The sequence below is a fragment of the Montipora capricornis genome, chromosome 6 (assembly GCF_036669925.1).
Source record: "Montipora capricornis isolate CH-2021 chromosome 6, ASM3666992v2, whole genome shotgun sequence".
Classification (NCBI taxonomy): domain Eukaryota; kingdom Metazoa; phylum Cnidaria; class Anthozoa; order Scleractinia; family Acroporidae; genus Montipora; species Montipora capricornis.
In genome coordinates, this window is record NC_090888.1 from 38,738,885 (window position 1) to 38,766,759 (window position 27,875).

The 27,875-nt window shown below is 35.9% G+C and overlaps 1 protein-coding gene and 1 long non-coding RNA gene across 3 annotated transcripts in view; one reads left to right on the plus strand and one right to left on the minus strand.

Annotated features, from left to right (window-relative positions):
- Window positions 1-27,875, minus strand: part of LOC138052073 (anoctamin-7-like) — a 47,409-nt gene that overhangs the window by 16,848 nt on the left and 2,686 nt on the right. The window contains exons 2-16 of one of the 2 annotated variants that reach the window (XM_068898433.1): window positions 19,459-19,509; window positions 18,249-18,318; window positions 17,844-17,953; window positions 16,018-16,125; window positions 14,552-14,688; window positions 10,009-10,066; window positions 8,736-8,790; window positions 8,256-8,311; window positions 7,343-7,482; window positions 6,755-6,798; window positions 6,363-6,459; window positions 6,124-6,232; window positions 3,376-3,436; window positions 2,286-2,368; window positions 1,196-1,333 (exon numbers count right to left, since the gene is read on the minus strand). In XM_068898433.1, the coding sequence (XP_068754534.1) occupies window positions 1,196-1,333; window positions 2,286-2,368; window positions 3,376-3,436; window positions 6,124-6,232; window positions 6,363-6,459; window positions 6,755-6,798; window positions 7,343-7,482; window positions 8,256-8,311; window positions 8,736-8,790; window positions 10,009-10,066; window positions 14,552-14,688; window positions 16,018-16,125; window positions 17,844-17,953; window positions 18,249-18,318; window positions 19,459-19,509 (1,317 nt within the window). The remainder of the gene's footprint in view (window positions 1-1,195; window positions 1,334-2,285; window positions 2,369-3,375; window positions 3,437-6,123; window positions 6,233-6,362; window positions 6,460-6,754; window positions 6,799-7,342; window positions 7,483-8,255; window positions 8,312-8,735; window positions 8,791-10,008; window positions 10,067-14,551; window positions 14,689-16,017; window positions 16,126-17,843; window positions 17,954-18,248; window positions 18,319-19,458; window positions 19,510-27,875) is intronic. The other variant, XM_068898434.1, reaches the window with a different exon arrangement.
- LOC138052070 (uncharacterized) lies at window positions 20,860-27,851 on the plus strand. The gene is made up of 3 exons (XR_011132989.1): window positions 20,860-20,991; window positions 21,468-23,601; window positions 27,491-27,851. It is a non-coding gene; the product is annotated as an uncharacterized lncRNA (long non-coding RNA).

Consider the following 27,875-nt stretch of genomic DNA (forward strand, 5'->3'; position numbering starts at 1 on the left):
AAATCTTCTTACAACCAATTTAACTTTAAAAATTTACTTAACAACGAAGTAAGAAAAAATAGTTCAGTCACAGTGGTCATGTTTGAACCCTCACACAAAGAAAAGTAATGGCCTTTTTTACTGTAAAGGAATTGAGCTTCATTTCATCCAAACATTATTGTTTTGTGTTTAACTAATGATCACAAGGAAATTGAGTAGTGGTTAAAACAGCTTTCATATGAACTGTCCCATTAAGCCATTATAAAATCACATTGTCTTTTTAGAATTGGCTGTTTGCCCAATCAAACACGTTTTATGAGAGAATTCCCAAAACGCTCTGCTGTTCTGTATCTGTTGGCATCTCTGCCTCACTGGATGTGAGATCCGGCAATCGAACTCAGAACCTCTTCCACCAAGGCCAAGCAATAACCGACTGTGCCTGACCCTTGCTCCTTAAAACTTATCAACAGTGTTGGCATTGATTGAGTATTATCCCAGATAAAGCACAACGTACTGTAGCTGGGTTTTACACTTCCCTTTTTTGAAAGTGAAAAAAATTGTATTCTTAAGCGTGCTGCACACGGTGAGGAACGAGCTGAGCAAACTGCTTCGTGAGGCAGGACATACATGTAAGTGTCACGGTTCTTGACAATATCTACAAAGATCCCTGAAAATTCCAGAAAAGATACTTACAGATCTTGTCAAGATAACCAAAGGATACTTAAAGATCTTTCAAGATCCTGGCAAGAAAATCAGGATCTTCAAGGATCTTGACACGGATTTTAGCGGATTCTCGAAGATCTTTCTCAATACCTTCATCCTTGAAGATCAAAAGATTTTCATCAGGGAATGATTTGCATGGCCACAAAAGTAAAACGTCTTTGTTGTTTTCTTTTCTTTTGTGGGACTGAGCAGGTAGACATGAATAGGTACCGTAAGTTTTCCAAGCAGCTAAATTAGGCTCAGACTGGGTAAAATATCCCACTGTCAAAGACATCCACATGATACAAATGCCATTTTTCCCACACTCAGAATTGGTAAATGCAATTTTACTTGTTCTGTTTTTTCTTTTTCTTTTTCTTTTTCTAGGCAATCTTCTCCTGCATGCAGACAACAGCAGGAATGATACTTCTGATCTGATTGGCTATTAATTTGTATTGACATTTATCATTTCAGCAGTGGCTCAGATACATACAAAGTTGTCCATATATCTTACCATAGTGATAACAATAGCTATTCCTGAAAAGATTCGAGGTTGTCTCTTTTCATCAGGGAAGTGAGGCTCCAGTATTCCTGTCACTGGGTTTCGTTCTACTGTGGGTGCTAAAGCTGCAAATGTAGGCCGTGGCCGTTCCTACCCAAAAAGACGATTTAAGGATCTGATAAGAAACAATCCTTTACATTCCGTATTTAAGTATTACGATAATTAAGCCCAATATTCTAACTACTGTATGCTCAAAATGCTTGTTGAACTGTAAAACCTTGATAATAAATTAATTGTGCTGAGTACCCTTGCAATAGTTGGTTTGGGTTAGTTACACAAAAGACACAATTGTCATTTTGAACTGTGACTGTAATGACTCTATAGGACTGGTGAAAATTAAGGATCATCACAACAATTATTGAAGCAAATTTTAGCAATTGCAAAACTGAAAAAATCCAGGTGTGAGATTGCACTACACTGCTCTATCTACCATCTGAGCCAAACAGCAATCTGGGGCTACTGGTAGTCAGTTGCAAGTTTGTTCAAAAACTCCCTTAGAAGAGTGAATGGATTCTATGAAAGATGTACAATATACATTTGAACTGTGGTTGTAAGGACTCTGAAGTGGGAACTGCATAAATTTCTTTCAAAAGGTGATGATCATTTTTTCTTAAATCCATTCAATAGTTGGCTTCTTACTCATGACAAATAAAATCTGGGGTTTTTATGTCTTGCTCATCCATTTGCTTCTTTTACATGACTTTGTATCAACAAAATGCAGTTTGATTGATCAGAAGGTTCTTTGAATTGAAACAATTTAATTATTTTACCCCGTGACATGGACTGTGCCAGGCTTCACCCAACTGGATGTTCCTTTTTTTATGCAAACACCCACTCCCCCCCCCCCCCCAAAAAAAAAAAAACCATATCCCACAGTATGGATTTGTGACATTAAGCAAGGGACCACAAATAGTGCGACATACTCCATTGTGATGACTTGTATAGCATTTGATTTCAAACTCATTTATCATTGAGAAACTAAAGAAAAGGGTGCCTCAGCTCAAACAAAATGACTCCTAAATAAAACTTTTGACCACTGTACCTCCTCTTCTTCATACTCCAGTACATCCCAGTGATAAGCCAGGGTGACTTCCTTTCTCTTCCAAAACTCTAAGAAAAACACAGCTAAAAGACAACAAACAGAACAGCAAACAGAGCTTGATAAAAAAAAAAAAACAAAGGAAAGAAATTGATGGATTGCCACAGGGTATCGAACAAATTATTATGCAGTTCCACAGTAGAGAGATTCCTAAGCCTCAAGTTTGTGGCATTACAGGAAATGGCAGGCAGCTGCTGCTGCTTGTCATAAGACCATGAAGATTACCTTCTTCCAGCTTTATAACAGTTCGCTACCTTATTACTTAATATTTGATGGCAATCACAAGCAATAATTTCAAATGAAATTAGAGTAGTTGTCTTCTGGGAAACACCAAATTACCTGTACTGTACATGGCCTTACTACCTCAACCAGCAATAAACTGTGATGCAAATACACAAAAATATAGGCCAGTTTCCATTACTTGCTTGATACAGTAGCTCAGTTGAGAATTTTAGTACTGTTTGTTGTAGAATCACACATTCACTATTGCTTATAATAGCCCAACATCAGTCAAAAGAAAACAGTACTTAAAGTTTAATATAGAGTTGTGTTGAAGCAGCAAAGCTCCGAAAGCACTACGTAACAGTAACCATACACTGTAAATACAGTGTCTTTTATTATGTACATTTGAGTTCTTGATCTAGACAATTCATTATTTGGCAGTTTGACCAATAACCTGCACACAGATTGAATGAGCCAAACTTAGAACAAAGTAATTATAGGAGGAAAAATGCAAGTCATGATGCAGGCTGCAGTCAATTACAACTGACCGTCTCTTTGCCTCTGATAGGCTCAGAATGTGACCAATCACTAAAATGCTGTAAAAATGCAAAACCAAACCAATGGTACTGTAGTTAAATTAAGATCAAAGGGTGAACAATTATTAGTTTTTTTTTTTTACAGATCTCTCTCTCTCTCTCTCTCTCTCTCTCTCTTGAGAATTTTATACTAGGGACAATAAAAATATAGCCAAGCTTAATGAAAACATGGCTCTAATCTGTGTTGCAACAATAATAAATTATTAAAAACTCACCCCAAAAGGATACAAAAACTGCAAAGAAGACAGTGGCTGCATTGTCAAACAAGTATGAAATCTGCAAAGTAAATGGAGGAAATCAGAAAACAGAGCTTTCAATCTCTTGTTCAGGCTTGAATTCCTGCTTGTTTCATAACACCCTTACTTCTTTAATATCAGCAAATGCAATCCCTGCACTGCCCTTTTTTCAAGAGGGACGAATTTGGTATCCTGCTTCATTGCATCAGGTTACTTGTACAGTAGGTGCAATACTACCTTAAATTTGTATGTGTAGCTTTCTGGTTAGATGCAGTTAAATACAATTTAACCCAGTTAACAATGAGGAGCTAACGTTATACCTGGTGGCGTTGTTGTTTAGCATTGCGTTGTGTCTTAGCGTTGTGTTGCACTGCGTTGTAATCTTAGCGTTGTGTTGTTTCTCCAAGCCTTTTCAATCCTATTACACCCCTATCTGCAGTGCATGCAATCAGCAGCTCCGGTTGCTAACGTCGGTCCTTAAGCAATTGTCAGCAGTCTACTCACCACACATGCAGCTTGGCGGTATTTTACTATGCGGCTAGCAGAGCGTTTAGTTGCTGATTTGTTTGGAATTGCATTCCCCCTCCCTCGGACCCTCCTATATATCTTGGTAGTTGGGGATTGTTTTAGTCTGGCATGTTTGCAGCCATCTCCGCTCATTAATTTTTATTTGTCAATTTTTTTTTCATTCCTTTCTTTCAGTGGTTTTCATTATTATTATTATTAGTATTATTATTGTTATTGTTATTATTATTATTATTATTATTATTATTATTATTATTATTAACATTATTATTATTGCTCTTATTATTTTTACTTTAGTGTATTTTGATCAGCTTCCACTGAATGTCTTTCAGTGTGACTAGTGCCCATGTTGGTGTTGTCTTATTGTAATTTGTTTAAATCACTTTGTCGGGATAGGGGCTCATGGCTGGGTTGTGGATACTGCTGGCCATGGGGGTGGTTCCATCCTGCAGGGGTTGGGTTCCTGGCCAACCGTAGGGTTGTTTTGGGCACCTGACCTCCACTTGCGACTAATGTTGTTAACTATGGGTGCATTCGATTGACCATATTCCGGAATAGGAATACATGGAATAGAACTTAGAAATCCTTCGCTTTTACACCTGCTAAAATGATATTTTAAACATATCTTTATTATCCTTGTTGCTTCAAAACACCAGAAATACCATTTTAAATCATCATTCCATGTATTCTTATTCCGGAATAGGTCGGGTCAATCGAGCACACACTATATCTCATTCTCCAAGGAATGCAACTGAAAATTAATGTCTTCTCAACTGGTAACATAAATTGAAAATGGTAACATAAATGGTAACATAAATTGTGCATGTGAAATTCTACATGCACAGTACATACAAATAATTTTGTATCCTGCTGCAAAATGCCAGGATAGGTGCAATACTCAGTTGTATCTTTGTACATGTATGTGTAGCTAAAAATCTGGTTAGCTATAATTATATCATGTGGGAGGCGCAGTGGCCTCATGGTTAGTGTGCTCGACTCTGTATCGAGTGGTCCGGGTTCGGGTCCTGGCCGGGGACATTGTGCTGTGTTCTTGGGCACGACACTTTACTCCCACAGTGTTTCTCTCCACCCAGGTGTATAAATGGGAAACCGGAAAAATGCTGGGGGTAACCCTGCGATGGACTGGCATCCCATCCAGGGGGGAGTAAAAAAAAAACTCCTAGTCGCTTCATGCCACAGAAACCGGGATAAGCTCCAGCTCTGATGGGCCACTTGGCTCGTAAACAGATTTTTTTTTTATAATTATATCATTCTTCAAAAAATAAGACTGAGAATAATTATTATTAAGGGAAGCTCTGGTAACATACTAACTTTTCCAGGTGAAATTGTAAAATAATTTAATAGTCATGTACATGGCAGACAAGATGGGGGACTACAGTCAGACTTGCTTCATGCTCAACTCTGGCACAGGAGGGTGAGCACTGAGTCTCAAATGTACATGTAGTGCATGAATTAAAGGCCATACCATGTGATATCTTTATTAAATTACAATTTTTTTTAATAGCACTAATTCACTTTTTTGCAGCATATGTTCTGAGTTGTCAGAGGTTAAGAGCTTGATAGACTCAATTACATGTAATTCACTGACCCCCTGGGAGTGACAATGGGGCATCCTAGGACGTTTGAGGTGTCACTGGGTTAAGCGGTCTCCTCCATTAATTAAAATGCCTACAGTGTAGTTACATGTAGCAAAGTAACTAATTGGAATGCAATTAATAATATTTTACTTACTAGTCAATATTCCATTGGTCAGTTCAGTTGCACGTTTAAAAAAAAAACTTCCAAGAAACATCTTCTTTTTTAACAATTAATGTACATGTAAAAAATTGTTGTGACTAATAAAGTGAATAATCATAATAACACAGTTAAAATAGATCTAGCTTTTAAGTATGCAACGTTTTTTGAGACGTGGACAGCAATTACTAAAAGTGAACTGTTTTCCCTTTTAACTTACAGCTGTAACCACATTTAAATTGCCACTTGTACATGTAGTATCTTGTCTCTATTACCAGTAATTGCATGATAATCTGGGAGACACTACTGTACTGGCAACTGAAATATTATCTTCCAGCTGCCGTCTGTGTTTCAAAAATGTGGCATGCTTTATACAATGTCATGTACATGTAAGTTCTGAGATGCAAGATGAAATCCCAAGATACTTAATCTTGCAGTGTTACAAACCTTTCCAAGCATGCAACTGTTCTTCAGATCAATAAAATGGCAACCAAGAGACTCATCGCACAAGGGACACATCTTGTAAGTTAATGGTGGACTGTCACACACATCAAGCCTGAAAGTAACATTGAAGGAATTGCAACTTTATTTTCGATACATTTAATATTGGGTGAGAATGCCTGCATGCACTGTCACACTGAAAGCAAGTACAACTGCCATTCAGGCTACAGTTGATGAATACTCACGCAGGTCTGTTGTCTGGTCCATTCATAGTTATGACTCCATACAGGAAAACAAGCAGGCCAACAAACGACGGCATAAGAAGCCAAGCAGTGTATTGACCTTAACACCAACATTCAAAGAACAAAGTCAACAACGTTGCAACCTTGAAACTTCTCTTTCATTGCAGTTTGAAAAATTATCGTTGGAGTAACAGAACTGGGAGCAAAAATTAAGCATCATTTATTAATTTTTCATTGTTGGAAATACCAAGTCAATCTGATACACAGTAACTTACAGTAAAAAAAGTGAAAAAAAGGGAGTTATGTTTCTAAGTAAATTGGATTTATTGGGATTTTAATACCAACTAATTGCATTTACAGTGTAACTCAAAAAAGCAATTAATTTTATGCCTTACCAAGCCAAGCAAAATAAATTCCAATTTTCTCTCCAAAGTATTCTCTGAGAAGAAAGGTTAGATAAGACTTCAGTGTTTGATATTCATTTTTTTAAAATTATACTTTAGAATAAAATAGACATTAATGCTGGTAGGCAAAATTATACTGGGCAGAGCCTGGGAGGAGAGCATTTCTTTTCCCATCATATGACTACCTTATTTGGCTCTTTGATTTATCCCGCCATACAATGTATGAGCCTTCTTGGTTTGACATTTCTAAAGCTCAACTTGTTCTTCTTTACTGTTCAGCAACTTAATCCCTCCCAAAATTTTTTTTTGCATATACATATGGCAAGGAAGATAATTAATTTTATTCAAAATCCAACATGTACATAATTATCACATTGTCATCAGAGAAAAGCAATCCAGAACTGAGCAAGAATATTCTAGACAAGAACAAGGCACGAAACTCTCAGATGTTATTAAAAGTCCAGTCATGCTGACTGGCCAGATGAACCAAAAACACCAAGCTTAGGCAGTATCTTTCAGAAGTTACTGTCACAATAAAAGGGGGCACAAATATACATGTTGACATTTTACTAAACAAACCTGATATGGTCAAGTGGTTGATATTTGTACCATTTTCCCCAGCGTGCCCAGTATTCTTTAAGAATCTGTCTTTTGTTCAGTTTGATCTCCTCTGGTCCATCAGGTCCTTCTTTCCATTCCTTTGGTAATTCAGCCAGACCCTTAATTGGAGAAAACTCTATAGTAAATGACTAACAACTGATTATGCCTTTTATCATGATAACATAATTTCTCAAATGGCGATTGCTAAAATTTTAATGTAGAACTTCTGCTGATGACACAAAAAGATATGGGGAGAGTGGATAGATGGATGGATGGATAGAGAGGTTGTATTATATAGTTTTATATTAGCCCAAAGGCTGAATAATGCAATTATTTACAAAACAATTACAAATTTCTTCAAAAAAAACTACAGTACAATGTACATTAAAATGGTTTGTAACAATTATAAATATTGCAAATCTGATTAAAATATAACATAATTTAAAACATGCATATCAAAATTAATTAATTAAAAGGTGGCATACATGTAGCTCTGGCTTGCCATTGCAAGTATAAAAGTGTTCTTCACCCTACTGGTATGAACATGTAGGATGTTTAAGGGGCGATTGTTTCTCATCTGGGCTATACCTACATGTAGGATGATCGTTTCAAGGGGGCAATAAATTAAAGAGTTTATGATCTTGGTCGGAAGGTGTGGTGTTGAAACATTTGTTCAACAACTGGCGATGGTGGACTACTGTACCATAGGTGAACATTATGCCCAAAAAGTTCACCGTAGCTCGAGCCAGGCATAATAATCAATAGCACCCTCTTTTCGATACACACAAGTTCATTAATTAATTAGATACTGTGGCAGGGCATTATAAAATACTGGTATTGCATGGTCAATTGTAGATCCTACACATGTTTAATTATGTGACATAAAGCTCACCACATGAAGGGGATATCCAGCGGTAAAAACGCCTTCCTCAACAAGTCGATTGATACCTACAAAATACGGCAAATTTATTATTCAACAGCTCAGTCAAGTGCATAATCAGCATTTTATTCTATCCAGACTGAGGCTACATGTACAGTGCAGGTTAGATTAATCTGGAAGCCTTTAAGAGGCTATTGTCACTTTATTCAATGTGCAAAAAGGTTTTAATATCAGCTAGCACACTCTAGTCCAGTAATTAATTAGGGATCAAGTACAAATAAATTATGGTGAATGAGGAAAAGCATCCATGTGCGTAAACTTTGCATGCATGAATGAGTGCCCATTACAATCTACAATTTAATCTTAATTGTTTGTATACTAGATCTTTGGGATGCTTTACTTGTCACACATGCACACAAAAGTGACAACAAAATGAAGCACAATTTATTCACTTCAAGTTGGTGAATGCATTTAAGCTGCATGTCATCATACCAATTTCGCCTTTTTGCCGCTTGCCAAATGGGGCAGTTTCCATGATCTCGTAAACCTAAAAAAAAATCAGTGGGTTACCAGGTGAACATGTACCAGACAAACTTAAGATAATTATTCTATACAGGTACCTTACAGTACATTGGGAGTTTCACCACTGAAAGTCACAATATCATTATATTTATTGCAATGAATGTGTCTACATAATTATGTACTGGTCTTCTAATAGGATGCGGACAAATTTAAAGATTATACGGAAATTTTTGGCCATATTACTCGTAAACATGGGTTGATTATGTGGAAATCACATCAGATTATTTAAACAATTAATAAAATATAATTTAAACTAATAATTAGGCCTGTTCAATGTATTTTCATGCTTATGGTAAATCAGGACTCGAAATTGCGACCAATACAGTCGCATACAGTGACTGTTTGTGAATTATTTCTCTTAATCATTAAACTAGCTGGAAGAGTCGCCAATTTGCGACCAGCTTTCACTGATAAAATAAAAGGGTTAGCAGTTGGCATTTTGCCGCAACTTTTGCTAAAATAAATAAAGCGATAAGAATTATTTTGTTTCTATTGTGAGATATGGAGCAAAATTGTAATATGGTTGGACTGCGATCCATTCTGTCGATTATTGACCATTTTCAGCATTTTTTTTTACACAAGTATTGTGTGTTCCTATTTTCCCTACGATTACAAAATAATGATACAATTTAATTTGTGACTATATATATACTTGCACATAAATTTTCATATGTCTTGTCGCAATATTGCTGCCGGATATTTTTTTTAAATTTCGACCCCAGGGTATTTGTCATTTATAAAACAGCCTACAGTGCCCAGGCTCACTGCCGATGCAAAAATGTGTGAAAACTGCTCAAAAGACAAAACCTTTCATCTTGCGAACGAAATGGCGTGTTTTCTTCAATCGATCTTCAGTGTTCAGGAAAATAAGCATTTCAAAACAGTCGATCTCTTTGGTTTTTATGTTTGTGAGAATGGTATTATAAAAGCAGCTTGTGAGGCATTTCTTCTGTTATAATGCGGAAAATGTCATAATTATGCGGAGGATGCGGATTTATGGGAATTATGCAGATCCGCATCACCGCAATTCCTCTCGGATACCATGTATATGTATAATATAGCCATAGCAGACACATGTCATAATTATTGTTAACATCAGCAAAGAAAATGTTCCCAATTATACTGCCCCAATACTTTACTCTGCCTAAGAATGCAGATAGATTTGGTGATTAAAAATTCTTACCACTCTTGTTCTTTCTGTTTCTGTGAAGTATGTTTCTGAATCTTCATGGCCAATAAACCTAAAAAATTAAATAACAAAGCTTGGATCCTCCACAAGAAATGCAAAATGAATGCAGAAGATTTTAAGCCAATTTCCCTCCTGAGAATGAGAGTATAATAGATTTTACTGTCTTACACAAGATAACTTCAGTTGTCAATGGGGTTAATTGGATCAGGGCGAAGGCGCGCATGCCAATCAACAACATCATAAAGTTAGGTCCAATCAAAAACGGTCCCCTTTTAAAATAATTCATTTACCTCCTGAGAGTGAGACTTGCATAGATTTTACTGTCTAACACAAGATGGTTTCCCTCTTCAATGGGGGCCAATTTAACGGTGAAAATTTCAAGTTAACAACATCTAGGTCCACCAAATAAATCACAGTCCCCTTTAATTCATTCCCTGCAGAAAGTGAGAGAGATTTTACTCTGACTAATGCCAGATGACTTACTCATCAATGGGGATGAATGGGTTAAGGAGATTGAATGTCCCTTAGGTTTGGGGCAATGGACTGCAGACCTTATTACGCATCAAAGGCCTCATCTGCAGACAAGACATAAATCTATCTTCATAAAAATTAATGGCTCAGAACAAAAAGTACTATATGTATATCTTATTGAGTCCCAAGCGCGAGGGCTGTACTGGGAGAATATCGGCCCTCGGTCTTTTCTGTCGTATAAACAATGCAGCCAGGTTGATTTGAATACGGTTACTATTTTGGCATGAAATTTGCATTGTTCAATTCAAAATAGCAAATTTGGCACATAGTGCACCACTCACTTAAACCACCATCATGACTTTCTGGCAAAAATGGTTCTGTGTAAACACTCCCAAACCGCATCAATTTTGACATGGTTTTGAAGTCATGAAACCATATCAATGTGAAACCGCATTCACGTAAACGCTGCCTAAGAGATTTATTACACGACTGGAACCAGCTGTATTTAGAATTTCTGAAAATTCCTATCCTGAAGATTTAGGGGAAATAATGTGCAGCAAATATTTTAGTGAACGCAGCCTTGAATCAGCCACTGTGACAGTTTTTGTCCGTTCAATGGCTCTGTTCTTGAAGCAATAAAAATCTCCGATGTAGGGCTTAATTTTCCAGTAAGCCATTACAGTCTTATGCTGGAAGGAATTTGAATTGCCTTTATTCAACTAATCAGATTTGTTACTACAACTTTCGCTGTCAATGGTGACAGAACTGTTACCCGTCAAAAGAGCCCGCAGCGTTCCACTTCACTCAACTCTAAATTTTCACAGAAGTCAAACCTCTGCAACTTAATGGTTTTTCAGTGAGTGATTAACCCATTGACTCCCAGGGGTTGGCCTATTGACGAGTTTAGGGCGGTTTGAAAGTCAAAGGGTTAAACTTTATTCAACGAAAAGTGCTTTTATTTACAAAGAAAGTATCTCACAAAATCAACAACTTGAAGCATCAATATCACTTTGAAAATTTGATGGAAAACAAGTCAAACTGTAGCACTGAAGGAAGAAAGGAAGAAAGGAAGAAAGTTTGTTAAGAAAGTTTGTTAAAAACATGTACATGTAGCTAACAAAATGTGATGGTTGGCACTGCAAACATCGAACGTGATTGTGGTGCCAATTTAATTCATTTTTGTCATCGGTTTCGGTGATGATTCTTCTTGGTCGCTTTGTAGCCAATTTGTTCACCGTTTAAGCAGCCCTTTGTGATTTGGAATGTGCAAACTGAGATGGAGGAAGTATTTGCACCAGTACAGACAGCTTCAAAGTAGTTTGAGCTCGATGAACAGCTCACAGAGACCGCACTTTTCAGAGGAAAAAAAAACTGAAGGAAACCTTGCTGAGTTGTGGTTGGATGTGGAATTGATCTGCCTAGACTACATAAAAATATTTCAAGTTGATTTTTACTCAGTGATGTACACTGTTAAAGCCTTGTACCACATATTGATGGACATCGTTGAATTTTCTTTTGTGCTTCACTGCCAGGAAAAAAAAATGTACGAGTCTTCGGGTTTCTTGATGTCCGCTCTCCTGTGGTTTGTGAATCCTTTGAAGTATTTTGTTGGAAATTTATAATCGAAATTTCCGAAGTTATTAAATACTCTTTGCCATTTTGTTTTTGGAAATTATGGGAGAAAAATTCAAGTTCTGACAATGTCAGTTCCTCTAGCTCTTTTGTTTCGGTTATGCTGGCACAAAAACGCTGAAGTGCTTCAATGTTGACCTTTGCGCAGAAATATTTCCTCTGTTGGCTATTATTGTTGACTTCGTAGTCAGTTTCATTGTCAAGGCTGTTGCTACTATTTCTGTGTAATTCTCTCCCGATGGCGAGGATTTCAACATTTTAGCTGCCTTACCACTATAATAGAGTCATGAGAAATGTTAGTATTTCAAGACTGAAGCAGGGTATTACTTTGTGTCAGCTATTCACACTATTTTTAAGAGAACTGTATTTTGTACTGTCCACCATCATGACTTGAGAGAAAGAGCGAGAAATATATTGTAAAGTTTTGAATAGAGTGGGATCATTCGGGACTATACCTGGTCTGATACAGAGAGAATATCAGCCCTTGCGGGACCAGAAATGAAGGAATGCGATCACTTGATTTTAGTTATTGGCCCTAGGACTGTTTTAGTTGTGTAATAAACATGTGTTATTCACCAGTCGGGAGGTTCGTGTAGTGAAAAACTGTGACTGAGGTCTCAAGCACAGTCGAGGGCTGTACTGTAACTGACAAGATCACAGATTTTTCCCTATATGGACCGACCAAGAAGGCTGGTGAATAACCTGTACACTGTATTTTTTTTTTCCTACAAAGATGTGCTGGCTGGGAACTGTTGCTCAAGGCTCAGGTCTGCAATGCTTATTACATGTATATATTCAAATAACAGACAATATCGCAATGATCGGTTGATTCTGTTCAATTATATTTATTAATTTGAAAAGCAACACTTCATCATACAAGCTCACACAACCAGGGCTAGGATTTCGCCCGGGTTGGCTGGCAAGATGAAAAACTCCACCTGCTCCCAGAGCCAGTCAGATTGCAAGATTCGCAGAATTCTACCTGCTTGCACGTTTTAAAAAAACTATTTTTCTTTACCAAGAATTGTCCCAGCCCTTAGTAGAACCAAGCATACTTAAAAGTCTTTGTCAATGCTATTTTGACAATTTTGTGCAATGTGCAAGCCTTTTTGCTCTGTGTTGCTTGGAACCCAGAGTCTCTTCAGCATGGCTATGTTTTGAAATACATGAAATAGTCTAAATGTATTTATTAAATGCCCTACCACAGGGTGCGAAGAAAGTCAGCACTAAGCTTGCCATTCAGGTACGCTGTGGCTATCATCTTCTTACCCCATGTTTTAATTAAACAATTATTAATTAAATCATGGATTAGTTTAATACCCAATTATAGCTACTTCATTTAACTCGTTTTCCGAATTTAAACATTTGACATCTGCCTTTTGTGCAATTAAATGTGGCAATATTTGAATACAGTTGTAAATGCAAGATATTTTTCTGTTGGATCTATTTACATGTACATGTACTGACGAAAAGGTAAACTAAAGGTAAATTTGCCCTTTGCATTTGCTGTAAACGTGTGATTTGAAATCTGTCTAATGAAAGATAGTGTTGATTCAGCAAGACTAGCTTTATGTAAAAGAATTCTCAATTAGCACATTTTAATATTCGAACTGTTTAATACTTCAAGATTGAGTGGATTAGTTGTCTGACACGAAATGTAATTTGCGATACTGTAGATACTTCTTTCAACAGTCTTCACTTTGTGAGATCAGCTTGAAAAAATGGTTTTTGGTTCACAAAAATTTACCTTAAAGGTAAATAGTATGTCATACAGTAATCCCAAAATCAAAATTTCCACAGAGCACTTCACTTGCCCATCGGGCAAGTAAAAGTCAGAATCCACTAGGCTGATTACAAAATCCACTAGCCACAGGATAGCCAACAAAATTGACTCTATTTGCACACTGCTACCATTCTTAAAACCATGTGGAGGTAATAATATTACTTTGTTGTATATGTCAAAACAAAATGTGTAGAATCTTGATAGATATTTCAATACTATCAGTTTTGTTTACATACTGTACATGTACATACCAGTATTATGTTTAGCTCCAAAATAGGCATTTCTTTTCATTTCCTATTTAGCAAACGATTTTCTCCATTATATATACATGTATAGTAGCTGGCATAGATTTTACATACTTTTTAGATGCTATTTTTAAATCTATAATTATGCCGTACTTGTCTATTAAAAGTCTTTAATTTTATTTTACAACCTCAAATTCCCCGGCGTTAAACTGAGTAAAATCTGTCAAGTCTCACTTTCAGAAGTCAATGGAGGGGAGTCGACTATTACAGCAGCTGCTGTAGTTTTTGACTTCTTGATGTATTTATATTGCTGTGAGAGAAAAGCGAGTATTTTGCATAATAATTTTTGTTATGTACAGTTACTTATAGACAATTCATAACCAATAACATTATTTTAATCACTAACTTGTTGAGCTTGTTTGCTTGAAATGTGCAGGTGAAATAATCGTTGGGTTGTCCAGGAACATCATCCTTGAAAATGTTTGGCAGATGGAATTTCTCTAACATCCGTTCTGACCAATTTACTTTTTGAGTAGTTCGCAACTATGAAGAAAGACAAGGTCATAATAATTTTATTGTGTTGAAAACAGGACAATATACAGAAAAGGCATTGAAAAACAAGCCAGTAAACTTAAGTCATCCAGCATTAAAGGTAGACAGATGACTTTTGATATTAGGCCAGTGTATTACTATACATAAAGGATATTACATAACTGCGCAGGGATACCAATTTTATCTTCGAGTGCTGAAAGTATCTCTCACGAGTGAGCTTCGCTCACTGGTGAGAGATATATATACTTTCAGCACGAGAAGATAAAATTCATATCACCAAGCGGCCATGTAATGTTCTGTTTATTATATAGATATTAATTAAATGTCTAGATTTAAAACAACTTGTTTTATTCTTTTTTGAAATGATGAAAAGGTGGTCAACAACTGCTAAAACATGCATGTTGTGTAACATGAAGCAAGATATGAAAAACAAATCATGATAATGTAAAATTTTGCAATAACAATGTTAATGTAGTAAAGAAGAATTATATTAAAGCACAAAAGTATCTTACAATGAAAAGGAAGCTCGCATTTTATTGGCTAATTGTGTTTGTTACCATGACAACATCTCTATTCTCACATGCAAAAGATAAAAATGATATGTTCACTGCATGCGGTGAAAATATGCTTTTTTAATAAAAGGAGAAATACTGGTATTTCATCAGTATCTATATAATAAATAATTATGTTTATATATTAAAAGATGATGATGATGATGATGAGAGCGGTGCTGGAAGGGCAAATTCCTACCATTTTTAAACATAACTAAAAAACATTCAGAGGAAATCCCAAATAAAGTCATCAAACAAAGAAAACAAACAACTGAAGAATTAAAATTCTGTATATGTCAGGTACTCAATTCACCACGAAACCCCCTTGCTTTTTATCTCAAATTATGTCTTATGACTTTGTAACTTTTTAAAATTTATAATTAAGTGGAGCGATTCTAAAATAGCCGGCCACTATTGTATTCTTGTAGCGGAATCATTTGAAGAACAGAAAGAGGGATATACCAATACATGCTACTCATATCCAAGTAAGTGGACGGTGTTCTAGGCCATGCAAGACCTTGGGCCCGTTTCTCGAAAGTCCAGAAAACTTTTCGGGCCCGAAAAGCCATCTGTGAAATTGCCAACCGCTTATTTTGGAAAGCCGATCTTTTAACATGTTTTCAAGGTAACAAAAAGAAAAATAACTGTGAAGTTTGACGTATTAAATGCTGTCCGTTCTTGAGTTACAAAGGGAATTGTCACACCCGAAAATGACCCGTAAAGTTCAGGGACTTTCGAGAAACTGTCCCCTGACACGTTCTCTCCGTACCTCCAATGGAGCTCTGAAGTTCAGTTCCTCAGCATAGAAAAGCAAAACTTCCCATGGAGCATGGCATTTGATAAAGTGAAGCTTGACCTTCTTGTCTTGAGTTACCTCCTAATTATTCAAAATAATGGTTTTTGATAAAGCACATATAAAGAACTGTAGTTCACCGCCATCTTGAAAAATGAATGACTTGGTATAGTGCACTGGGTACTAGTTTGATCTTTCATGATATGTTCCCAATCAATTGCACTATTTGAGGTTCGTGTGGCGTGAAACGTCCAAAAAATTAATCGTGTGTCGTGAAAAAGGGAAAAAGTTAACCGTGTGTCGTGAATTATTTTGTCCCGATAACCGTGTTGTTTTTAGCTTTTCCAAAGCTCTGAACAATTATTTGAAGTAAGAATTAAGCGTGCACCGTGGAATCGCGAAATTTTAAACCGTGTACCGTGTTTGCTACACCCCCATTGAGACCCTCCTATTTTTCTTGGACATTGTAATCGGCGTTTTCTTTTACTGAACGTGAGTTTAATTAAAACTTGCATTTAAGCTGATGAGCCCCTCCGAGACAGTGTTCCCGCTCAAGGATTGGAGTGTTTACCAACAGCCAATAATACGCACAAATAATGACATAGAGGAGTGGCAAGATGTACTGAAAAGACGCGCTGGTGGACAGAGTGGTTTGCCGCTAAAAACGTACTGATTGAATTGTTGGAATGGGAGGACGGACTGACAAGCATCACCATAAGGCTAGTTTCAAATGAGACACTCTAGGATACGGCGCAAGTGTTATAGAAATGTTCAAAGAAAGCTGTTGGGTTTCTAGGCAACGAAACGAAAATCGTGAAACAACCGCTGCCTATTTACTCAAGTCGTGTTCACATCTAAATGGATCAGTTCGTTACCCTGGGTGCTAGAGCAATTTTTTCAAAGGTTTCGAGAGAGTGCTACTCGAGTTGGAGGCAATGTCTGAGTACTGAAAAAAAATACCTCTGGTGACGCAAGCCCAGAGCCTCGGTTCCATGGACTTTTGTTTCATGTTTTCAACTTTTTGTGGAGAGTTTCTTTTGCTTATTTTTGTTTTTCAAGATTGACTTCTTAGTGTTTTACAGACATCCAAAGGTGCAATGAATTACGAAAAACGTCTTTAATTTTGTAATTGAAATCACGTTGATATTTAAGAAAGAGTCACTGAGACATGATGACATTAAAAACTATGGTTCATTGTTTGTAAAGCCACCCAAGATACAATGAAATTCACAAAAAAATCACTTTTTTACTTCTCTGACTTCCACGAAATCGCGAAGTTTGGAACGGAGTACAAAGCAAAATGGCTAGTTACGCCTGGGTTTCAAATAACATTGTGGGTCATTTTAGATATTGTGGTAGCTCATTTAAGGTAATTTTAGACCATTTTAGGTCATTCCTTGTTTTAGTAAGTTACTACGTAGTGAAATATCCGTACTATTAAAAAGTTGTGAAAATACGTTGTTCGTGGTTAGTCTTACGAAGCTCGTTTCATCCCGACCAAGGGATGCATCAGAGACCTTTCTGCTTGGCAAACTCGTTGGGCATCACGCTTAAAGTCCCGTTCGCTAACAAAATTATGACAGAAATCTCGCCTTATATCGCATAAGGATTCCGGACCGCACAAATTCATGAGTGAGAATTGACAATAAAGTTGACAGTTACTTGTGAAGATACATTGTTCGTGGTTAGTCTTACGAAGATCGAGCTTCGTAAGACTAACCACGAACAATGTATTTTCACAAGTAACTGTCAACTTTATCACCAAAAAGTTACACGTGTGTGAAAAGTGAGTAGTTCTGTACCTCTTCAAATTCTAGCTGAGACTTCGCCAAGTTTCCTAAGAACTTCTGTCGATATTCCAGGTGTTTAGGCGGTGGTGCCTTCTCTCCTTCTTCATAGACAAGCACAAAGTCTGCAAAAAATGCAAAAAATGCGTGTTGCTTGAAATTAATGGAGAGGTTGGCCTTCTGATAAGGTTAGTCAGGCAATTCTTCTTGGTCTTTGTGGCATTAATTTTTACGTTATGTATTATATAACATGTGCTTATTAAGTAACATAACTTAAATTTTGTGGAAAAAATACCCAGCTACTATAAAAAAGAAAAATTAATTAAGTTAGAAGTCTGCTTATTTGAAAGAATATCGCATTAATTTTACTGGTTAATGTTGCATTGCAGCACAATAATGACTTTTTTTGTGATATCATACCAATTCTTCTTTTGCCATCCTTGAAGAAGCACCCTCTGTCCCCACTCATGTCTTCATCGTTATCAACATTCTAAAATAAGCAAAGCACATTAATCTCCATTATTAAATTAAAATTTAATGAAAGGTCCAAAAAGTGGCTTTTATAATTTCTAGGGTGGTTACAACAAGCTAAAAGGCATCATGATAAATTAATTATTAGCTAACAAAAGAACATTGAAAGCTTCACTGCTAAGTTATTCACTTGTCTTGATTATCATGCACAGCAAAAAAAACACAAAACCACATTCTGTATTTTGCTGCTTGTCTTCTATCGGGCCTTTAGTTAAGTTGCCAGTAGTTTTTACAATAGACTATTCAGTTAAAAACAATATAATAATTTTTTTAGTATTCGTAAATTATTTAGTTTAAAAAAGTGGACTTGGTTACATTAATCGCTGGCACTACAAAAATTAATATTCAAATTGGTCAGTATTTTACAGTGATTAATAATTAGAATGGTAAAGTTGTTTACTATGAATGTGGATATATTTAAATAAAAAATTTCTAGTAGCATTAATTAGTTGTCCGTGATACATGTAGCTGAATTATGTTATACCAAAATACAAGGTATTTTTGTATGCAAGAACTGAATTAGCGAGTCTGTTACATGTACTATAACTGGTCAATAAGGCACACAAAACGTTTACTAGAACTTACATGTATGAAACAGATTGCAAACAAAAGTAATCACGGTTGGTATGAGAATTGGCCCTTGCACCAAGCAGTGTGTTAAAAAATCAAGAATATTTTTACATACTTATTAGTCAGTTTGTGCAAATGTTATCCAATGAACGGAATTTCAGTAGTTTTGTCCAGGGGCAAATGAAATTGCCTCAGATAGACTTGGAGACTATAAGGTAAATTTTCTTTAGTTTGACTTTGTTGTCTACCCATTCTGTACAGTCACAACTAAACGATGTCACATTTGAGAGCCTTTTATCGCCATGCTAATGGTTTAAAAACATCTTTTGTACGTAATGTGATAAAACTAATCACACAGACACTGATAAAAAAATCCTGGAAACTCACTCAGAGCAACATTTAACTGAGAATCTATAAGAAATTGTATTAATTAATTAGTTAATTCATAGGGGAAATCTACAAAATGCTGTGTAAAATAATTCTGTTCTGTTGTTCTTTCTTTCTTTATTTTTTTAATCATGCTCAGAACCTTGTAAATTCCATTGTAAGCTGGATCAAAAGTATTATAGGAAGCCATTTCCTAGAAAGAGAGCAGAATAAAAGAAGAGAGTTAAATTCAAAGAGCCTCAATCGTATAACATGTACATGATTGATGTACCGAGGAAAGGCCAGCTTCTTATTTAAACCAATTCTGAAATTATAGTACATTGGCTTTTTTAAGATAAATGACGGCAAGGCAAGAAAAATAAAAGCATGGAAGATAATCGAAACAGAGAAAGTTGATCGAGGATTAGGTTTGTTAACTTGCTAGCAGGTTAACAAAACATGACTTTCCAAACGAAGCAGAACAGCGTATTTTGCATGGAGTTGTGATAAGAAACTAAATTTAATAGCAAAGTATCATTGATATTTGAGCTAGCTTAAATCAAAGTGGGTTTTTTTTTCATTTTTTTAAACTACGTCTTGTCATGTTTTCATAAGTTGGGAATTTGTCAATTTACATTTAAGTTATAACGTTTTGAAGAAAAGATTATTTCATTTCCACAAGCTTTGTCATAAAACTAGTTTACATAAATGGTGAGAAATGCTGCCCAGGGGAAGGAAGATGTTTACTCATGCTTAAGCTTGCAGTAATTTAAATTGAATGGAGATTTTAATAGGTCTTGAGCAGGGACAGTACAAAACTTGGACCCTCAAACTGCACCCCCAACTGGAATACTCGAGAGAAGATAGAAAAAAATTGATGGTTTTCACAGTGATGTCATCAAATTATAAAATGAAAATCGCAAGGTCTTCTGAATTTTTATCCAAAGGAGGTTGAAGATGACCTAGAAATAATTTTTTTTTCAAGTTTCCAGTTCCGTGACATCTTTAGATATTAATTTTCACCTTGGGTGACAGTCGGGATGACAAAGCTATTTGGTTGGGATAAAACGTCTATCCCTATGAATCTTAGCAGTTTGAGCCTTTCAAGTACATTAGGAGGTGTGTTCATACACATGCCTTTTATTTCATGAGTGAAAATTAAGCGAAATGTGAGCTACAGATGTTTTTGTCAATTACCGGCCGTCATATTGGTGGATCACATGACGGATGATCCATACAAAAGTTGTGTGAAACACTTCGACAAATAAGTCAGAAACGATGTACCGCACAGCCTTGAGAATTGTAGAGGTGATTAAAATATTTTGTTTCATACAATCTTCCAAGTTCTTGGCCTTTTTCATTGAACGATTTCGAATTTATTTTCTTTGGTGCGTGACAGTGTTTGAGAACACGAGAAGCGACAGGCCTTTGCCTCTTCAGATACATTCTCGACCCCAGTGCTTACGCTGCTTCGTCGCAAAAGAGCTCTGGGGTCGAGATTGCTTCTGATCATATCGTACTGCGCATCTTAATTCCTCCATTCGCGCATAACCACAATTCCTTGCGCCTTTTGAAGAATCTCGTGCATTCGTTTCAGGCTCACTCATTGCGGCAGCAATAAAACATCTTTAAGGTCATCATAAGTTGCTGTCATAAAAGATCTTCATGTTGTCAAGCTACTGTACAAAACCTAAAGGTTAGTTTAAAATAAAATATATATAAATTCATTTAAAAGTTCAAGTCGTCGTGACACTGCTACAATTGCGGTTTAGTTCTATGAATTTTGTGACACTTGATGCATTCTGCTAAATCTTAATTTCATCTGGGTATTTCACTCTGATGTGTTGTCACATTTCATTTGAAACATGTTTAGCCAAAGCACAGAATGATTTATGCCACTGTTCTTGGTGTATTATAATATTCCAAACACCTTATAAATAACGATAGAAAAAAGTCACCCCTCGTGATATAAGAGACCACCGATATATTGCATAAATTACATATATATATCATTCTGATCGCCATAAGCCCACACTGCAGGATGTTTAATGATCGATAATGAGTATCTTTGAAGTTTTTTTCTTTTCACTGAAAAGTCAGGCAGATCTACTGTAAGGGCTGGATTTATGCATGGATTTTCATATTTACGTTGTGATCATTTCCATTTCCTAGATATGTGGAATGATGCCAAAGACTCACTGGATTAAGAATGAAGTATCTTAAGTGAGCGAGACATGAGTTTAAAGTAAAAAGTAAAGTGGTGCATTTATATAGCACCTTTATCACAAGTCTCAAAGGCGCTTAACAATGATCAATTTACCCCCAGCAGACTGGAAGCATATACAGGCGCAAATTGCAGCTGCTTCTAAGCAGTCCATGCATGCATGGACTTAATTGACTGAAAGACCTGAACAGTGGAGCATGCTAAATTAGTTGTGAACACACTTGATGCATTTTGAGTGTTTGATGCCATTGTTTCCTCAACCGGCAACTCTCTCGAGACTTTAAGTTAGTGAATGCCAGATGGTTTAAAGACGGTGCCTACTATTGTTATTGTGCATACGTTCTGAGCATCTTGAGATAGTTGGATTTCCTATGGGTGGTGCTTATTAATACAGGGATATTTTTGCGCGGTTTAAAACTATGCGGAGAAAGCAGAACTTAGCACGTGCTCTTGGTAAACAAAAAGAAAATTGGGGGTAACCACACATTTTTCAGAGATAATTAAGCTTCAATTTGGAAAAGAACGCCATACATTGCTTTGTATTTTAAAGCTTTTTACAAATATTGTTGATTAATTATCTTCGAAAAATGCGTGTTTACCCCCAATTTTCTTTTTGGATTTCAATAACACTTGTTAAGATCTGCTTTTCCCGCATATTCAGTAAACCAGGCAAAAATACCTTTGAATTAGTAGGCGCTGGCCTTAATGAATATCTTGAAATGAAGGCCTAAAATTCCACTGGTCCAATGATAATTAGCAGACAAACTTAAAAGTGTGAAAAAAAAGGAAATTATTATTACATTTTTTTTTTTGGAAGTAGTTCTTTATCAATGTTCATAATACGTCTAGCGCAAGCACATTCAAGCTACACAAATCTCTATTACATCCAAGTGTGCACTGGCACTGGTCCAGGTCTTATTGGTTCCATGATAACACTTGTCAAACTTAAATTTAAAGTAACTGTTATTACATCCATGATGGCAATTTGGAGATTGGTAGTATATTTTATTCCATTAGTGTTTTGCTCTCATCTACAAGCCATTTAGATGAGATTCAATCATCCATAATGCCATTACATGATGTGGCACATGATATCAATGTGAATAAACTAACCAACTTCAGCACAGAAACTGACCCAACATGAACATACATATTAGGTCAATATACTTGTTTCAATCCATCATTATTTTCTTTTGTTACATGTATTTCAATAATCCTTTGTCACTGTTTCTTCAAAAGGGCAAAGATTTAGGATCTACAGCTGTCTCATAGAACAAGATAATTAGTATGTTGTCACAGCAGTCGTTGTGGTTTATCATTATAATACCTCTGACAATAATAATTATTATAATATTTATGTTGCGGGGTGTATTTTTCTTCATACAGTAGGTATCAAAATAAACCCAGCAATAGGCCACCTTTGATTTTGATAATTTTCAAGATAGGTCTGAAGGGCTTTCTTCACAAGTTTATTATATCCCTTTGGGTAAAGGTCACAGTTTAAGAATCAATAACTTTGTATATCTCAAGCATAACCAAGTTATTTTTTTCTTGTTTTCCTTGGACTCGAGTCTGAATATTGATATATCCATGAAATTGGTTTTGATGAGGACAACCCTTTGAATAGTATGGACTAATTTTCTTTATTAAGTGCTGTGAAAACCTGTATTGCTAATTGTAATAAACCAAACATCACAATTAATTTACTGAATTAAGGAATTTCTGGACTTAAAAGCGGTTTTTCCTTTATATGTCCCTTAACAGGCTGACTAGAGAATTGTCAATTGCTATAGTTCACTTCAGAGTTCTTGAGTTACAGCTTTGCTTGCAAAATTGACAGTTATCCTGTCAATTGACAGGTCCAAACTAACAAAATACCTGTTTATCTTTTTCTTTCCCCTCTCCAGTTTCTTCACTCATTTCTCTTTGGCTTTCTCTTATCTATAAATGTGGTTTATTGTCTGTCTGTTTGCCCTTGCCTTTTTGGGGATAAAAGTCTGTGTGGAAACTTTTCAGTCTGGACAAAATCAAGGTCAGAATCTCCCACCAGGGGGCTCTTTGGAAGTCACACATTATTCAAAGGTCATTGCTTGTTTGACATTCAAGTTATCAAACCTATGAGCTATTTCTCTATCAATGTTTATATTTTGAGAAGTAAACCACAGTCAGCAGAAGAAGTCTCAAAATGTTTCAAAGGGCCAACAAAACACAGACAATTTTGATCAAAAAAGCTCCAGGAAGGTTTAAATAACCCTTACATTGTAAAATTTGAAGTAAGGCTGATTAATTAGAAAAGCCATTGTCAAGGTTTACAGGTATACACCAGTGGTAATGACTTCAATATTTGTAAACATTCCTTGCTTTAACAACTACCAGTTATGTGCTGTTAATCTAAAGACACCTGACTTGCTTAAATTGCATAAACAATGTAAACTTTGTTTTAATCACCATTGTGTTATTGTTTATAAAAGGTAGCTAAAGGTAAACAGTATGTGTGTTTAAATCACAAAAATTAAACAACCCATGGCTTATAAACAAGACCTTTTTTTAAAACCTAATGCTCTACAACATCAACTTTGCTGTAAGATGTCTCTCTAGATACCTCTCGTGGGGTCAGTTATGCACGACTCTATTATTATCATTATCTTAAGAATACGACAAAACCTTTGAGTTTATAATACGTCGTTCGACAGAAACTCCTCAGTTAATGTCAAAAGTAGTAAAAACGGAATGAAGTAAAGCGTGAAAGTGTGAGAATTAAAAAGACAGGTTTAGATTGACATGGTGTAATTGTTTATTCAAATAGCATTGTTATCTTTGAATATGAGTGGCCTCTTTTATCTTGAGTTGAAAACTTGTGGAGATGTGATCAAAAACTCGAAAACAATCTGCTGAACATGAGGCGTGACAATGTTCAGAATTCTGCAGATGTTTGAAAATGAGAGAGGCCCTATCACTATTGTCATTACCATTATCATCATCATCATTAGTGCTATTTTTATTATTATTGTTATTATTATTGTTATGATGATGATGATGATGATGATGATGATGATTATTAGTAGAGCGGTTTTCAAATGAGTGATGAAAACCAAAACCAAAACCAAAGTAATTACTTTGGCCAATCAAAAAGGACGGAGACATCATCCAGTAAACCAATCAAAACTTGAAGTAATTTACACGAAGCCGACACAAAGCGTGGGAAAATGTGCACGCGCAAGCCACAATTGGTTGTGGTTGCACTTCTGATTGGTTGAAAAAGTGGCGCTCAAACTTTGAACCAATCACTGAGTGAAGTAATGCAAAACCAAATTATTTCGCTGATCACTTTTGACACTCGATTAAAAACTGCTCTATTATTATATTGCCGTTATTATATTGTGTAAACCTATGTATGCCAAACGATAGCTAACGCACAGAAAGGCACTGTTGTGTAACCTGAAGGCCAACAGGAAATAAGAAAATTAAAATAAAAACCTAATTCTAGAAATTAATACATTAAAATGTCTTCTAAGTGGAGTTTGAAGCAAAATATTATTATTATTTTTATTATTATTATTACCATTATAATCATCATCATTATTGTTCTTGTTCTTCTTCTTCTTATTATTATTTATTGTTATTATTATTATTATTATTATTATTATTATTATTATTATTATTATTATTATTATCACCATCAGTAATAAAATGGGAACAGTGAGTAAACTCTTGAAGCAATGTATTAAATATTAAGCCTGACATTTCTTATCCTTAGCAACCTTCACCCTTGAGCAGTTACAGTTTTCTTGGGCGACTTTTTTTTAAATGTAGCAATTGAGGGGTCTTGAAACAAGAATGAATAACGATTCAATCACCAAGTTACAATTGAGAAATCTTTGCATCGGCTCTTGTTTTTTTTTTGTTTTTTGTTTTTTCAGTTTTTCTTCATTTCTTTTCAGTTCATCAGCTTCCTTTCTTTTTTATGTGTTTATGGGGGACATTTCGACCATTCATTGCTCTATAAAACAAAGCAATGTGAGGCGTCCCCTTCAATTTACTAAAACAGACCACCAAGGACAGACTGGTTACCGAAACCAAAGTCTCCGTTAGTTGTCCATCGCAACATTCGTTGTTTAGCGAGGCGCGAATTTGCGCTCGTAGAGGGCTGCAAGAGAGGGACAGTTACGTGCAGGCCGCAGTTTATAGTACTTAGTAATAGTTATAGGTTATACTAGTAAAAGTCATTTAGCCATTCTCTGAATACAACGAAATAGTCTTGAAAATTACTACCAAAGCCATATCATACCGTTAAGTACCTAATATATAATTGACAACCATAGACTCTCCATCCGACTGGTCGTTTTTCACAGTTCATGGCCCAATTAATGCTTTTGTCTCTTATGGATTGAATTGATTTTAGGGTTGTTGATGTGTTGTTTGCTAACGCGCTAATGAGATCGCTAATGTTTCTGATCATAATCGCAATTCAGGCAACGAGGCTTTCGTGTTTCTCTCCTTTTACGATCAGCTGTGTTGCCTTGGGGTTTTTGCAATCGACAGATATTCTTGAATAATCCCTGGACCTAATTGCTTCGTGCTTTATCATCACAAGGGGCCCTGTTGTAACTTTTGTACTCATGGGCTCCTGTATCAGTGATATCCTTTGCATCTCTTGCCGCTAAAGACGAAGGTACCGTGTTCGGCTTAGTTGTGCACGGAAACAATATTTACACGCAGCAGTGTTAATTTTGGTTAAAATCACAACAGCGGTGAAGTTTGTTGTCAAGCCTTAAATCAAATATTCCGAATCACTCTTGTACACTTGCGAGACCCTTCACCTTCCCTTGGGGCTGTTCGAGTGCTGCTGTTTAAAGAACCAGTCGACAATGTTTTTTTGCATATCTCTGGCCGTGACCTTAGATGATCGTGAAAATGTTTAATTTTCAGTCCCTGATTATAACTGGATTATAATTACTTCAAACAACCTCAAAGGTGTTGTTTGAAGTAATTACAATGCGTAATTGAACAGAATGGCGAGCACGTGGTGGTATGAGCAGACGAAATTTTAAATCGCTTTATGGAGCGAAGGTTTGGATTTGTCTTCTATTCTCTTAAGCTATCCTTGGTTCTCTTCTCGCCTCAAGCACAGTGGCAGCTACGCGATACGGCGCCATTTTGTCTCACACTGCGAGGTTACCCTGCGTATTGTATTTGAATTTTCGCAGATGTGAACAGAACCATAATTGAACAAAACTGAATGGAGTATGATAGCCTGATATATACTTCAGATGATCATAATCAACGTTGAGTGTGGACACGGCTTTAGCCTTCCATTAAGCGTAACTTAACTCAACCAATTAGACTGATGTTGAACAATTGAATTACGGCGTCAATTTAAAACATTGTCCGCCGACGCAGTGTTCATTTCGACCTCCGACGACTACTTGTGCAGTCCCAAACTTTTCCTTGACGGAAATCAAGAAGATATTTATTCATGATTTATGCTGTTTTTTTTTTGTTTAAAAAAAAAAAAATAATAATAATAATAATAGTAATAATAATAATAATAATAATACCTTTTTTGAAGTATCAACATATTTTAGCATAAAATACTAATTGGTGACAAAACAAAATATTAAATGAAAAATGATATTAACCATATACATATGTTAACAATTTTAAAAAGACTATCAATAAACTTTTCTTAAAAATATCCTAATTATAAACTGACTAAGACTGCTATTAAAATGACTTAAACTGCGAAGAGAATAATTTAAGATCAGCACAAAAAACAGTCCGACCCACACTGGTCAGCTCATTCATAATTGAAGATAACTTCAATTTTCTTATATGATCAGTCTTAAAATTATTCAAGTTACATTCAGCCTTTACACTCTTAAGGAGTCTGCGCCATAGGGAAGTCCCAAAATATGGAATGCTTGCCGTACGTCACTGTGTTAAAACTTGGAATTTTTTTCTATACTTATAGATGCCGAAATATTCGTTTTGTGCTTCAAGCACTTGTTCTTTCTTTGGGAGGAATGAAAAAAGAGCTAAGATGACTCAGTTTGAAGATGAATGAAGCTCTCCAGCCTCGAAATTTTGCCATTACTTTAAAAGTCAGCAATGGAAATATTTTTTATAGCCTTAATAATAACCTTTACAATATCATTTCTTTCGGCTTTCGTTCCATAAATTGTTTCGTACGTTGGCTGCCAACTCTTTTAGAGTCGTCTCAATTCGCAGACTTTTCGAAATATGTGGCTTTCACAAATTTCACGAATATACTTCTATCAAGGTGTTATTAGGGCCCCAAGTTATAATTAAAACGACGCTTTCTTGTTTCCTTTCTCTTTTAATCTTACCCCTTTCAT